General features: G+C 37.2%; 1 protein-coding gene across 8 annotated transcripts in view; it reads right to left on the bottom strand.

Moving 5' to 3' along the window:
• The window catches only part of NTRK2 (neurotrophic receptor tyrosine kinase 2), a 317,905-nt gene that overhangs the window by 259,572 nt on the left and 45,168 nt on the right, over nucleotides 1-13,165 (bottom strand). For all 8 annotated transcript variants that reach the window (XM_081067304.1, XM_081067305.1, XM_081067298.1 and 5 more), the window contains 3 exons: nucleotides 7,135-7,271; nucleotides 6,508-6,640; nucleotides 3,796-4,101 (listed from right to left, as the gene is read on the bottom strand). In XM_081067304.1, coding sequence (XP_080923430.1) covers nucleotides 3,796-4,101; nucleotides 6,508-6,640; nucleotides 7,135-7,271 — 576 coding nt within the window. The remainder of the gene's footprint in view (nucleotides 1-3,795; nucleotides 4,102-6,507; nucleotides 6,641-7,134; nucleotides 7,272-13,165) is intronic.

Raw genomic sequence — 13,165 nt, 5'->3', positions numbered from 1 at the left:
AGCATTAGAGAAGATTACTCCTAGTGAATAAATTTTAAAGGGACAATAAAAAACAAAAATGAAATAAAACTAGTTTGATTGCCACAAGTTGTGCTGATCAGTGTTCTAGAAAGATAAAACACTGCCATTCTCTAGATTTCATTTTGAAGCCGAAAGTTACCTTTTGTGCTTTAAACATAACCCAACACTTGACAGAGCTGAGTTCAGTTCTAAACGCGGCATCGCAATGATCAATCTAGTGTTTAGAAAAGTCTTTCCTCCCTTTCTCAGTTACCAGCCAGGTTGCCAGTGATTAACAGATGGGAAGGCACTAGCTAAGTATCTGGGATCCTGCTTGTTTGTCTACAGATCTGATAACACCTGTCCTTCCTTATGAGTACCCTGGCTGGGTCCGGTGAAGGAGTCTGCAAGGTGCCAGTTCTCTGCAAAGACATTCTACAGGGACCTTTACTGCCCACCTCACATCCTCCCCCCTATGGATGCTACCCTCTTGGTGTGGCTGAGGCTGGCTCACAGACTCTCTGCCCCATGAGTAGAAAGCAGTGTCTGCCACCCCATCCAATGTTTCCATGCCATGCAGTATTAAAGGCAATCAGGCCTGTATCTACATCCAATCAGCCCATCCTCATCCATGTTTCTTTTAGGAACTTTTTATTCATTTGGTTTTATTACGGTTTTAATTTCTTTCGACAGTTTTCATTCTCTAGCTCCAAATAGAGAATGAATTTGTAAGCAAGGTGATCATCCCATGGAAATGTCAGTTCTGAGCTGAATGAGGAATGCACACTCTGAGGACAGGAGAGCGGCCATTTGAATTCTTCTGGTTTTGTACAGTAATGCAAACAGGCTTCAAGGCGATCCCAGTCAGGCTGCCTCCTTCCTTGGAAGCCAGGAAACTCACAATGTAAAAAAAAAAAAAAAAAAAGGGAACTTTGAAGTATCTAATACTGTATTGATGACTATAATCACCCTGCTGTACATTAGATCTCCAGAACGTATTCATATTTTTAAAAGTCCGGATCTAAGTGTTCTCACCACAGAATAGAATGATAATTATATGATGTTATAGAATTGTTAGCTAACATGATAGTGGTAATTGTATTGCAACATATAAAAGTATTTAATCAACTCATTGTACACTTTTTAAACTTGAATGATATTATATGTCAATTACAGCTCATTAAAAATAAGTATTTTTTAAATAAAATAAACAAATTTCAAGGGATGTTTTTAAAAGATCTCATCAAAACAACTGGGGGAAAATAGCTGAAACTTTTCATCAGAAAGATTTGTGTGTGCTAAACTTCATTAATTACTATACGATGACAGCAGAAATACTAAATGAATATAAACCTAAACTTGACCTGTTGTCCTTACTTGGAATGTACCTTTAGACCAGCAGGGAAATTATATATATATTAGCTATTTGTTTATTTTTCTTTAGTTTTAAAGTGGGTAAGAGGGAAAGGAATCAATTCTAAGAAAGGCCATTATCTGTATGCTATGGCTACAAATCTCGTAAATACCCACAAAGATTCTATCACACAAGCCAAGTGAGGTCAAGCTCTAATTGGTCACACTGGTTTATGGCCCATGAGGGCCATTTATATCCACAATTACTCTGGGCCAAGTCTCTTTCATTTCCACTTTCATTTATTACTCCTTGATAGCTGGTCCTTGAGTAAATACTTAAAGAGAAAAAAACAAAATCAGTCTTTTCTAAAAGCAGATATTTATATTTTAAAGAGCTGATAAAGACTAATGAATTAACAATAAGAGGAGCGTAAAGGAGGGCAGAGTACATCTTTATAAAATTGAGCTTAACTTTTATTTTTGATAAATAATTATTTCTTTTAAAGGGAACATTTGAGAGACTAAGTTATTCTTACGCCAGAAAACAATTCTTTCCTATCACTTGCTAACTTAAAACTAACAAAAATGATTGATAAAAATGAGGCCACATGGGTAAAGAGGAGTTAAGCTCTATCAAATATTGGCAGCATGCAGAAATGTTCCAAACAAAATACATCAAAATCCTACCTAAAATAGAAGCTACTGGCTTTATACAGACAGAACTGGACATATATCAAAGCACACAGACCACTTCTAAAACATTTAAATGCCTGACCTTCACCCTGAATCAAGTTTACCTCCAACAGTTTCAAAAGGCAGTTGGCAAAATTCAAATAAAGTCTGAAGTTTAGTTAACAGTAATGTACCAAGGTCAGTTTCTTAGTTTTGACAAATGTACTGCAGTAATACAATATGTTAACAATAGTAAAAACTGGCTGGGAACTCTCTCTTAGGTCTTTGCAACTTTTCTGTAAATCTAAAATTATTCACAAATAAAAAGTTTACTTACAAACAAACAACAAGCAGTTGTCCCAAAGCAGTCTCTAGATTTAACTATGACCCTGTATTCCCCAAAACATGCAGAAAAAATCAGTAATATAGAGATTTACTACAGCAAAGGTAGCCAAACAACAAACAATTAAAAGGAAGATTAAATGGGAAAGGCAACTGCCAGAGGTATCTGCATAAGACATCCAGACACAACTTGTTTTATACACTCCTGAAAGGCTGTTTGTAAATCAACTTATATAATTCAAATCACATATTGAACACACTAAGGAAGCTTGTGCATTTAAATAGCTGTTTAATAAACACCATGGGAAGACTTATTACATGAGAATCACGGCATTCTCATTTACCGTTTGGGGAAGGTGGCTTTGCACCCATCACCTCTGTCCATGGAGCTGCCCTAACAGCCACACAAGTATATGCTGCCCAAGGAGCTCCTGCACCACAGACCTCCAAGTTTCTGTTTTCCCTTTCCTCTGCCAAGGTGACTTTGGTTAACTCAGAGCTCATATGGTAAGGAATTCAATTCATGTATAGGTACAAACATCCAAACACAAGCTTCAACCTCCACAATGGCAACAGGTATTTGGGCAATAAGATCAAGCAAGTAATAACACTCCACTGAACAACAGTTATCTGAAGCAGGTAAAATGCATGGCAATTGTTCTTGCTGTTACTGGAGCTCACATTAAAATTCTCCTGCTGGCCACAGAATGGACTCCTGATGCCAACCGTCCTTTTCCCAACCCAAACCATTGGTCAGATAGGAACTATTACCAGTCTTAGAAAAACAGTTCAGGATTCTGATAAAAAGAAAAAAGATGCCTTAACTCAGTCAGTGCAGGTTAGCAAAACATGCCAGGACACTGGTCTTTCATCCATGGATGAGAGGGTGGGACTGAATTCTAAATGTTAAGGGGGCTAGGAAACACATCTTAAATAGTTCAGGAGCCAACCAAACGCAGTTCATCTGATCATAGTTTTGCGTGGGTTTTGCCATTATGGGTACAAATTCTCATTAAACTTTTAGGATTAAAAATAATATGTGTATATCAGATTATTCATCTCTCCCATCACCTTCTTGGGAAGCACATGAGTCCCTGCCCTGTGCCTTGTTTTGGCCAATGGCACATAGACTAAAGTGACCATGTGCCAGTCCTAAAATTAGGCCTTAATTCTAGCTGTCGCCTTGTACTCTACACTTGCCAGAGGAAAGAAATATCCTTTGCAGCTGCTGCTTCTTCACTCTGCACCCCAGAATAAAGATGCATGGGACAAAACCACCCAGCTGAACTATAGACCTATTAGCAAGACTAAATAATGGTGCTGCAAGTCACTGGGTTGGGGGGCGTGGTTTATTGTACACACGATTTTGTCCATAGTTGAGTGACAGACCATATCCTCTCTCCAGATGCAAAACCATCAGGTACTTACCATCATCGATTCCAGGCCAGCCCATGAAGTGAGCAGAAATCTGTTTCTCATCCTTCCCGTACTCGTTCTTGGCAACTAACTTGTAATCCCCATTGTTCATGTGAGTGGGATTATCCAACTGGAGGCAGCCATGGTACTCCGTGTGATTGGTAACATGGATTTTAGTGCAGATATATTTGGACTCGTTCAGTATCGCCCCATTATAGAACCACTGAAGCGCTGGTTTGGGGTTGCCTTTCACAGTGAATGGAATGCACCAGTGGTGGTCTGAGGTTGGAGATTCGAGAAATGTGATAGTTGGAGCAACTAAATTGAAAAAGAGAGAGTTAATAGCATCAGAAAGCTCAGAATTTTCCCCATCTCCAGATTTCTGTGTCATCAATAGGGAATTTTATGCAACCCTTTTTTGGTTTAAGAAAACACATGACCAGCAACCCTGGAATCTATCAGTATTTTGTACCGTCATCAAGTCTGATTTAACTGCCTACAGTGAGCTTCAGAGACACGCCTTTCCAAGGTCTGCTTAAGACCCAGGCATCATAGTCATTTTTCACATCTATCCAGGGTGTGAACCGAACCCAGAGATTTCTGACAGTGGAAAAGATTCAACTGAAGTTGACTTTAGTTTCTATGCTTTGATACTATGTAGATTTGTCACCAAAACATTGAGGGCTACCATTTTTACAGTACTTCACTAAGTAATACAAATAATGACAAAAATGACTGGAAACCTTGCCTGCAGCCGCAGTATCAAGTAAGTTATCTAAAACAGATCAAAGTGATCAGTGTGGTGAATGATGGTACTGATGTTGACTGATTATTACAAAGTATGATAAATTGCTATTTTTCACTGATTGTCAGTAGTCAATGTTCTTTAAAAGCATCACATTTCATTACAGTACAGTCCATTTTTGCTAGGATTTCAGATGTCAATGTTTTGCTCCTTTAAACACACTAGAGATTATTTTAACATTAAATATAAAGCACTTTATGCTTTGGGGAAACAAACATTATCAAGCAGCATCTTTAAGCAAAATACTTATCCTAGGTGAAGGTATTTAAAACCCCTCATAATTGTTTGTTTTAATGTGGTCTGACTTTGATAATTATAGAATTAAGAACTTAAAAAGACTCTTGAAACCCAATAGCATCATTTTTTTCAGATGAAAAACCCAAATCCAATGAGGTTAAGTGACTTGGTCAAAGCCACTGAGCGAGGCAGATCTGAAACAAGAAATTCAGGTCTCCTGATACCTAATCCAGAAATCCTATCGTCCCATGTACTGCTTCCTGGTTGTATATGTTCCTCACACAAAGGAGAAAAATGAATCATAGCCTGCTAGCCAGTACACTCTGAGTGGGGTCTGGAAAAGGTTATCTCAGTTGTTAATATTCTCTATCACTTATTCCTTCTACTCTTTATCTAAACTTTGATAGATGAGTTTAACTCTTCAGACCATGGTGACCACATGTTCCTATATTAACCTAAACTGAGAAATTCTGGATTTGAGTGTCCTTATTTGTAGGTCTGATAGAAACACAAGGACCACAATGGGGCCGGGACCACACTTACCTTCCTCCCCCTAGCCCAGGCCCCCAAGCCCAGGACTCCCTTATTCCTTCCACCATACTTGAATGAGCTTTTGGTGAGGTGCTGATTAAGGATATAAAGTTGGAAGCTGGCTGTATATGTTTGGAGATAACACTGACTTTAGGCTTCTGGGTAGGTCAAAATCATGAGAAATTATAAGTATAATACCTACTGGGCATAATGTAGTACTGATAGTGATTTCAATCATTCACTCCAACAATCACATACTGAATGGGTGCTATGAATGAAGGTTAAGCAGTGTATCAACACTTTGTGCTTACATGTGTGTAGTGTGTAGTCATACATACACACATGTGCACTTGTGCTTTTCTCATCCAAATCCTAATCCAAACAGAGTAAAACTTTATTATATTATACCATGCCAGGTCAGGATTTGCAATGATGTGAAAAGTATATGTGATTTTTACTGAATACACGTTCCTACTGAGCACACAATCTGGAATGTTAAGATATTTGTCATGTTGTTTATCATATTGGAAAATAATGCATATATGCTTACGAATCATTAATATCCTCTATCTTAGTTTCAATGTATACAGAAATTTAAAGTTATAATAAAGCTTTTCCGCCGGTGATAATTTTCAATCATTTAAGTAGGACTCCTCCAACTTTCCCACAGGAACCTGATGTCGAATTAATAAGGTTTTGTTGTTTCAACAGTACAAGTAGGTGTTTATGAACAACCAACCCAATACTTTAGGTACCACAACTTTAAAGCTTCATATTGCTTTTATACAGAAAAACAATATTAGAAACTGGTTTATCAGAATTTAAACTAAAACAAGCTCATACTATGACCTATCCAAGAGACAGAGAGAGAGAGAGAGAGAGAGAGAGACAGAGAGAGAGAGAGAAAGGCACAAGAGGATAGGCTTAAGAGCCAAAAAGAAGTTGGAGGGAAATATAACGCATGAGCAGGCGAGATTAGCAGAAATAGAACAAGTGAAAGAGGCTGATAACATTTCTTAATTAAGTATGCACAAAACACTTCATAAACTTTTTTAACACACTTATGCAGCACCCAGAGTGCCCGAGCGACAAATGTAGGTGTGTCCATGATCATTTGCTAATTAAAAGCACATGCCAGTCTGATTACGTACAATGCACAGTGAGGTTCACAGAATCTTGATCTTCTCCTACAAGATTTTCTGCCACACAAGAGATTTGCTTTCCACTGTCATCAGATGAAATGTTAGTTATCCTTAAGGAGCCCTGTGTGTGGCTTGTTTCATTCTACAAATGAATTAACAAAAATAATCTTTATTAGGACTGATCCCAAGTGACATGATTTGGGGTTTCTTCCACTAACTAGAGAAAATAGTTGACAACATTAGAAAATGTTTCCAGCCTAATCTGGGATGAGAAAAGGAGTAAATCAGAAGTTACTCTATTCCTCAGATTTCAATTGTTTAATACGTGAAGTTGATTTAATCCTTGAACTCCAACCTACCTTCCTCCAAGGGAAAAGGAGAGTTCACTCACCTTGCTCACGATGACATAAAAAGCTCACTAGACACATAGAGACTCTCCAGTTTATTGGGTTTACATAACTAAAATGCAAACCTGCATTAGTCTGTATTAAATGAGAATAAATAAGAAGCAAATGTACACCAAAAGCTCATCACACATGGCCCTATAAAATATGACATGATCACTAGGGTAATACAATCTCAAGTTCTGAGACACTCTTGTCTCTCTATTATCACAGAGTCAAACACAACCCTTACCATATGTTTGGAAACCAGATTACCAACATCCCAGTACAAATTCGGAACTGGATCGCCTGCAACACTACAAGATAATGTGATAGACTTTCCTTCCTCCACAGTGAGGTTAGGTGCGGCCAAGTTTGCTGAGGGCAAACCTGTGGAACAAAAAAAGTAAATTAAGACATATACAAACAGTTAAATGCATTACCAAAAAAACAGCAATAAATTAAAAACTCTTTATGCTTTAAAATTAATCATTACTTTCTGAGACTGATTTATGTTGATCTAAAAAAAGTTCCAGGTTGATAAACTTTACAGATTTAATGTGAACCAATAATGTGAGGTAATAAGATTAGAAAACAAACTGTACACATTTCTTGAAAATATTATTGCAGAATAACTTTTTTATTTAAAACAAAACTAGCCTATATAACTATGTTTTCTACTTCTTTTCCTGTTCTACTAGTTACTACTGCAGTTTTTTGCACATACATATGTGGACCGTCTTATCTCTCCCATCTCCTCCCCTCCACTTTTTTATAGTAAACAAACAAGAGTGAGAGGCATCTACATTTTTTGCATGAATCCATTTCTTGCAGTAAGTAACTCATAAATCTAACCCACTACCACACCTAGATTTTGAAAGAATCAGAATTAGACTATGGAAGAAAATACAGTTTCAAAGCATTTTTCAAAGACATGAAGCTCGGACCATTAGCGCATTACGTTTCAAATCTATATGTCATAGTTAAATATTATGGGTAAAACTGGTCACCCTATTTGTGATATGACTTTAAAAAAGTTATATGGATCCTAATTCCAATGAAAAGTTCCTTTGGTGGAAAAACCCCGAGAAAGTATTTATTATAAGATAAAATTCTGAACCTTATAAACATTTTTGACTATTTCAGGAGAGCATCATTTTTGTACTTTGACATTTCAAAAGCTAGCTTTCCTTTATGAATGTTGCTATCACTTCATTAAACTATCACACCTTTTGGGTGTTGACACAGCTTGTAACCACAGGGGAATCATAGTATTTCTCACATGAAGGCGGGTCTTAGAGGGTGTAATACTATGTCAGGTTTTGCCAGTCAAGTCAGTCTCTTGCTTGGTATTAGAAATTCTGCTTGGGATTGCATTCACCCCGACAGCTATGACCCACATAACTATGACACATCATTAACACAGGAGGAATCGAAGGTCAGAAAAGGCAATTCATCTTCAACAGCCATTAAACTGCAATTAATCCACCCACCTGGTGGTATCTGAACCATCATCTTCACAATACTATGCATAAACCCTTTCCTTATGGCGCAGTCCTTACTGACAAAGCCGTAATCTTTATTATTAAAACCAGACGGGAAGAAGATTTATACAGCATATGTCTCATGGTATTCCCACCATTGGCAGAGGACTTTTCAACAAGATCTGGCTTCCAGTGACTTGTGGGACCTTTTCGGATCTCTTCCTTCCTGTCAACCTCCGATAGAGAGTGATGTCATATCTTTCACTGGGTTTCATAAAGGCCCCTAATTCGTTGAGTTGTACAGGACAATGAGGCATATACAAGTGATCAAGAGGCAGCACGGTTAACAGGAATGAGCACTGGATCAGGAGTCAGAAGCTTAAACCCTAAACCTGACTCATACTACCGTGTTTTTCCAAAAATAAGATAAAGCCTCTCTAGCGGGACAGTCAGCTCTAAGGCGTCTTTTGGAGCAAAAATTAATATAAGACCTGGTCTTATTTTACTATAATATAAGAATGGGTCTTTAATATAATATAATGTAATGTAATATAATATAATATAACATAATATAATATAATACAATATATTACAATACCCGGTCTTATATTAATTTTTGCTCCAAAAGACTCATTAGGTCTTATTTTCGGGGAAACAGGGTATGTGGCCTTGTGTAAGTAATTTCCTCTCTCAAAGTATCGTCTCTTAATTTCTATAATGTTAAGCTGTTTAAATAGAAGATGCAACTCTAATTTCTTCTAGTTCTAATATTTGGTGACAACTTCCATGACAATTAAGCTTCCCAAATTTATGAAGAAGTATGTCAAGGCAAGATATAAGATTTTAGTGAAAAATCTCCTTGAAGTCAGTGGTATGATCTAGGTAACTTTTTTAAACTCTGTATTTTTTTAATCAAGATCTGTAGTCACATAGTTTGAAGAGTCTATAATTCTACAAGTCTTGTTATAAAAATTATTCAAAGTACTGTGTGAAAAACAGTAGTCTCACCTCACCCACGTGGCACTATTTCCTGTTCCAGAGAGGCACTCATTTCATCTCTTTTAACTTCTTTCAGGGGTATCGATCTCTATAGCACTAAATATCATGCTTCCATTGCTACCGCTTGATTTTTCTGTTTCAACATGATCTCTCGCTATGGAAGACAAGAACTAAGCTCCCTTTCACCAGAAGGCCAGCCTTAGCACACTCCACATACTCTGTCCATATCTTTGCATATGCTGTGAAGTTACATTGCCTAGATGAAGTTTATTATAAAAGTAAACTTCTAACAGCCGAGCCATCCTATGTAATCGTTATATATTATCACGTTTAAGACAGCATTAATTATAGGATACAACACTGTGATATGTGCCAGTAAGAAAAAGAAAAAGCTAATGCCAACTCAACTATGATGCAATGCTTTCTCATCACTTAGATCTCTTATTATGTGGATGTTATTTACACCTTCTGGATACTCCATCAAATGTTTTCATCCTTTCTTTCCTGTTTTCCAAATTTTTTGTCTATTGTTCTATTTGCAGAGATTTACCTTTCAAACCTGCTTTTGGGGTTTTCATTATTCTGTCATAGTTTTAGTTTCCAAGGCTGATCTTTCATTCCTGGATGGTATTCTATTATTATAGCAGCCATTTTTTTCTTTCATGGGTGCAATATCTCTTCTGATCTCTACGAGATTATTAATGATAATTTCTTTTTAATTTTTCCTCTCTCCATATAAACTTTGTTTCTTGTAACTTTTTTCTCTCTTTCTTTGTGTTTTTCTTTCATATTATAAGCTTTCTCAAACAGTTGGTGATCCTTGGCCATTTACACATCCATAAGAACTAGGCATTAGAAGCACCGTGTATCCATTAACCATCAGCTTCATTGTAGGACAATATTATTGGCTCCCTTACTGGGTACTCCCTGATGTCAGCATTATTGAATCATTTGGGGGAAGGGACCGGTCAAATTATCCAGATAATATTCTTCCACTGTCCTGCTTGAGAGAGGAAGAAGGCTGGAAATAGCAATATACAATATGTAAATTCGTCACTTTCCTATGGTTGTCATAGTTTCAATTCTATCTGGAGTTCCTCGTGGAATTTGTTTTGTCCTCTTTAGAAAATAAACCTGCTGAGGAGAGAGGGGTGCAGTCACCTGGGATGTATGGAACAAAAATGGGATTAGCTTCTTCTTAAAATACTTTCAACCAATCTCCTGTATCTGGTTGAGGAGGCATTACCTGTACTCTCACTTCCTGAGCCTTGTAGCAGTTCTGCAATATAAACCAAGTTTCCCCTTTAAATCGGTTACTACTTATCCATGTGCTTCCCAGCTTGCAATTTATGTGCTTTGTGGACTCCTCTGTCATCTTCTTTGTACTTATAGATGTATCTGCCAATTCTGGAGGGACCATAGAGCCAGAGCCTGCCATGGTGCTATTCTTAGGGTATGACCCTCCACAGCCAGACCCCACCAATAAAGCTTGGAGACAGCCCTCTTGGTACCTCAAATACTAACTGATGGGATGAATTTCTTACCTTTTATAAACGTATCTCATAGTTTGGACATTTTGAGCAGAAAATTGTTAAAATAAATTCTCAATAGAGAATTCTATGCCATAATCTTAATTTCACCTATAAAATCTAATGTCGTTTTTTTTTTTTCTTCAAGCGTAAGCTTACACGACTCACAATTCTAAAAATGCTTGTCTAATTACAGTGCATTACAGTACTAGGATTTGGGGCCATTCACTGAACCAGATACTCTTATCTAACACTTTAAATTATTGTTTTATTTAATCCTTATGACCAATCTTAAAATTCATGAAGACTGAATTTTGGAAAAGTCAAATACATCTTCCAAAGTTGTCCAAGTACCTGTAGTCCTGAGCTTTGAACCTACAGCTCAGAGTCTTCACAATTACACTATACTACCACTCCAGACTGCATAGACCCAGTGAGGTTTCAGCACAGAGCATAACTACCAATATAGATCTATGATCTAGGAATTTGGTTCCTTAAAAAAAAAAAATTATGTGTCTATTTATGAGGGAAGAGTGAGTCTCCTTTATTTACAGAGAAATTGTATCACCCTGTCACAGCAGTTCCCAAAGGAATCTGTGCAAAATTGGCCATGTCTACATCTTTTAAAGGTAAAGCATCTGACTCACGTTAATTCTACATCATTAATATGCTGGCCAAAGACTCAATAATGGAAAAAACAATCTGTACTTGAAATATCACTTGAGGTTTAATTCGCACAATAAAAATGAATTGGGAAGCATGAATAGCCAAAGCAGGATAAACCATTTGCCAGGCACTACTTCCTGGCTTAATCAGATTTTAAATCGGCATGAGTACAAAGCAGAGCTCAGCAATGCTTCCAAGAGCTTCGAACACTACTGTAATGGGATCCTGATCTAAACTGGAGAGACGTCTTCCTTTGCACTCGGAGAAACCTCACTGGGGAGAAGAGATGACTAGTTGTCCAGGCAACAGACACCTCTGTGTCAATGTCTCTTGCCCTGGATGTGTTCAGGAAGTACAGACCAGCCGGGTGACCTCAGCAGAAAATCATCAGCCATGCAGGGAAAAGCCTAATTTTCTTTCGATCAAGGCTTCCCCAACTTTAATATGTATATGAATCACCATCAAATCTTGTTAAAAATGTTGCTTCTTTTCCAGTAGGTCTGGGTTGGGTCCATATTTCTAACAAACTCCCTGTTCCACAGACCACACTTTGAGTATATAACAGGTGTTGGATTATTGTTCACTAGGCTTCTGTTTCTATAGCTATTATTTTTAAACCTGACAGTGGCCTAAGCAATCATCCAGTCCACCAAACTTTCCCCAAAGTGTATAGTGTGTTCTTTGGAAAATGTAATTCTTTGAGATGTCCTGTATTGAAAGAGAGAGAGAGAGAGAGAGAGAGAGAGAGAGAGAAAAGAGAAGAAAGAAAAAAATCAAGATAACAAAAGAACAAGACAAACAAATGAGAAACAAGAACTCATAGACATAGACAATAGTTTAGTGGTTACCAGAGGGTAAGGGGGGGTGGGAAGAGGGAGATGAGGGTAAAGGGGATCAAATATATGGTGATGGAAGGAGAACTGACTCTGGGTGGTGAACGCACAATGAGATTTATAGATGATGTAGTACAGAATTATACACCTGAAATCTATGTAATTTCACTAACAATTGTCACCCCAATAAATAAAAAAAAAAATCAAGATTAAAAAAACTACCGAAAATTCTGTAACTTTGATATTCACTATGCACAGTACCACATTAAAAGCTCTGAGAAGTCTTGCTCTAAAGGAACCATTTAACTATCATTGATCTTATATTCCTCAAGCTTATTTGAGTACATACCACTTCTGTGCTATCTTGTCGTGGCTTTGTTGCTTTTATTTGAAGTAATTTAACAAAATATAAGATATACATATATTTAAATTCAGATATACAACATGTTGAAACCTAAATATTCATATTGATAGTAATAACGTTAATAGTTAATATTTATTGAGTACTCAATATGTGCCAGACCTCATCTGAAATCTTTTCCATATTATCTTATTTGTCATCCTAAAAACTCTAGAAAATAAGTGTCATTAGTATCCTTATTTCCAGATGAAGAAGTTAAAGCTGATCAAGTGTCACAAGTAAATAGCTATGAGAGGGAGCTGGCTCTGACTTATGTTTGTCTGTCCATGGCTCAACCAATACATTGATTGGCTCTGCTTCCATCTATTAGTGCACGCTTCTGGAGAGGTGACCAGATTGGTTAGGTCCTTTG

The sequence above is a fragment of the Rhinolophus hipposideros genome, assembly GCF_964194185.1.
Source record: "Rhinolophus hipposideros genome assembly, chromosome: 11".
NCBI lineage: Eukaryota > Metazoa > Chordata > Mammalia > Chiroptera > Rhinolophidae > Rhinolophus > Rhinolophus hipposideros.
The sequence above is the reverse complement of the archived record's forward strand: the minus strand, read 5'-3'. Positions and strand labels throughout refer to the sequence as shown.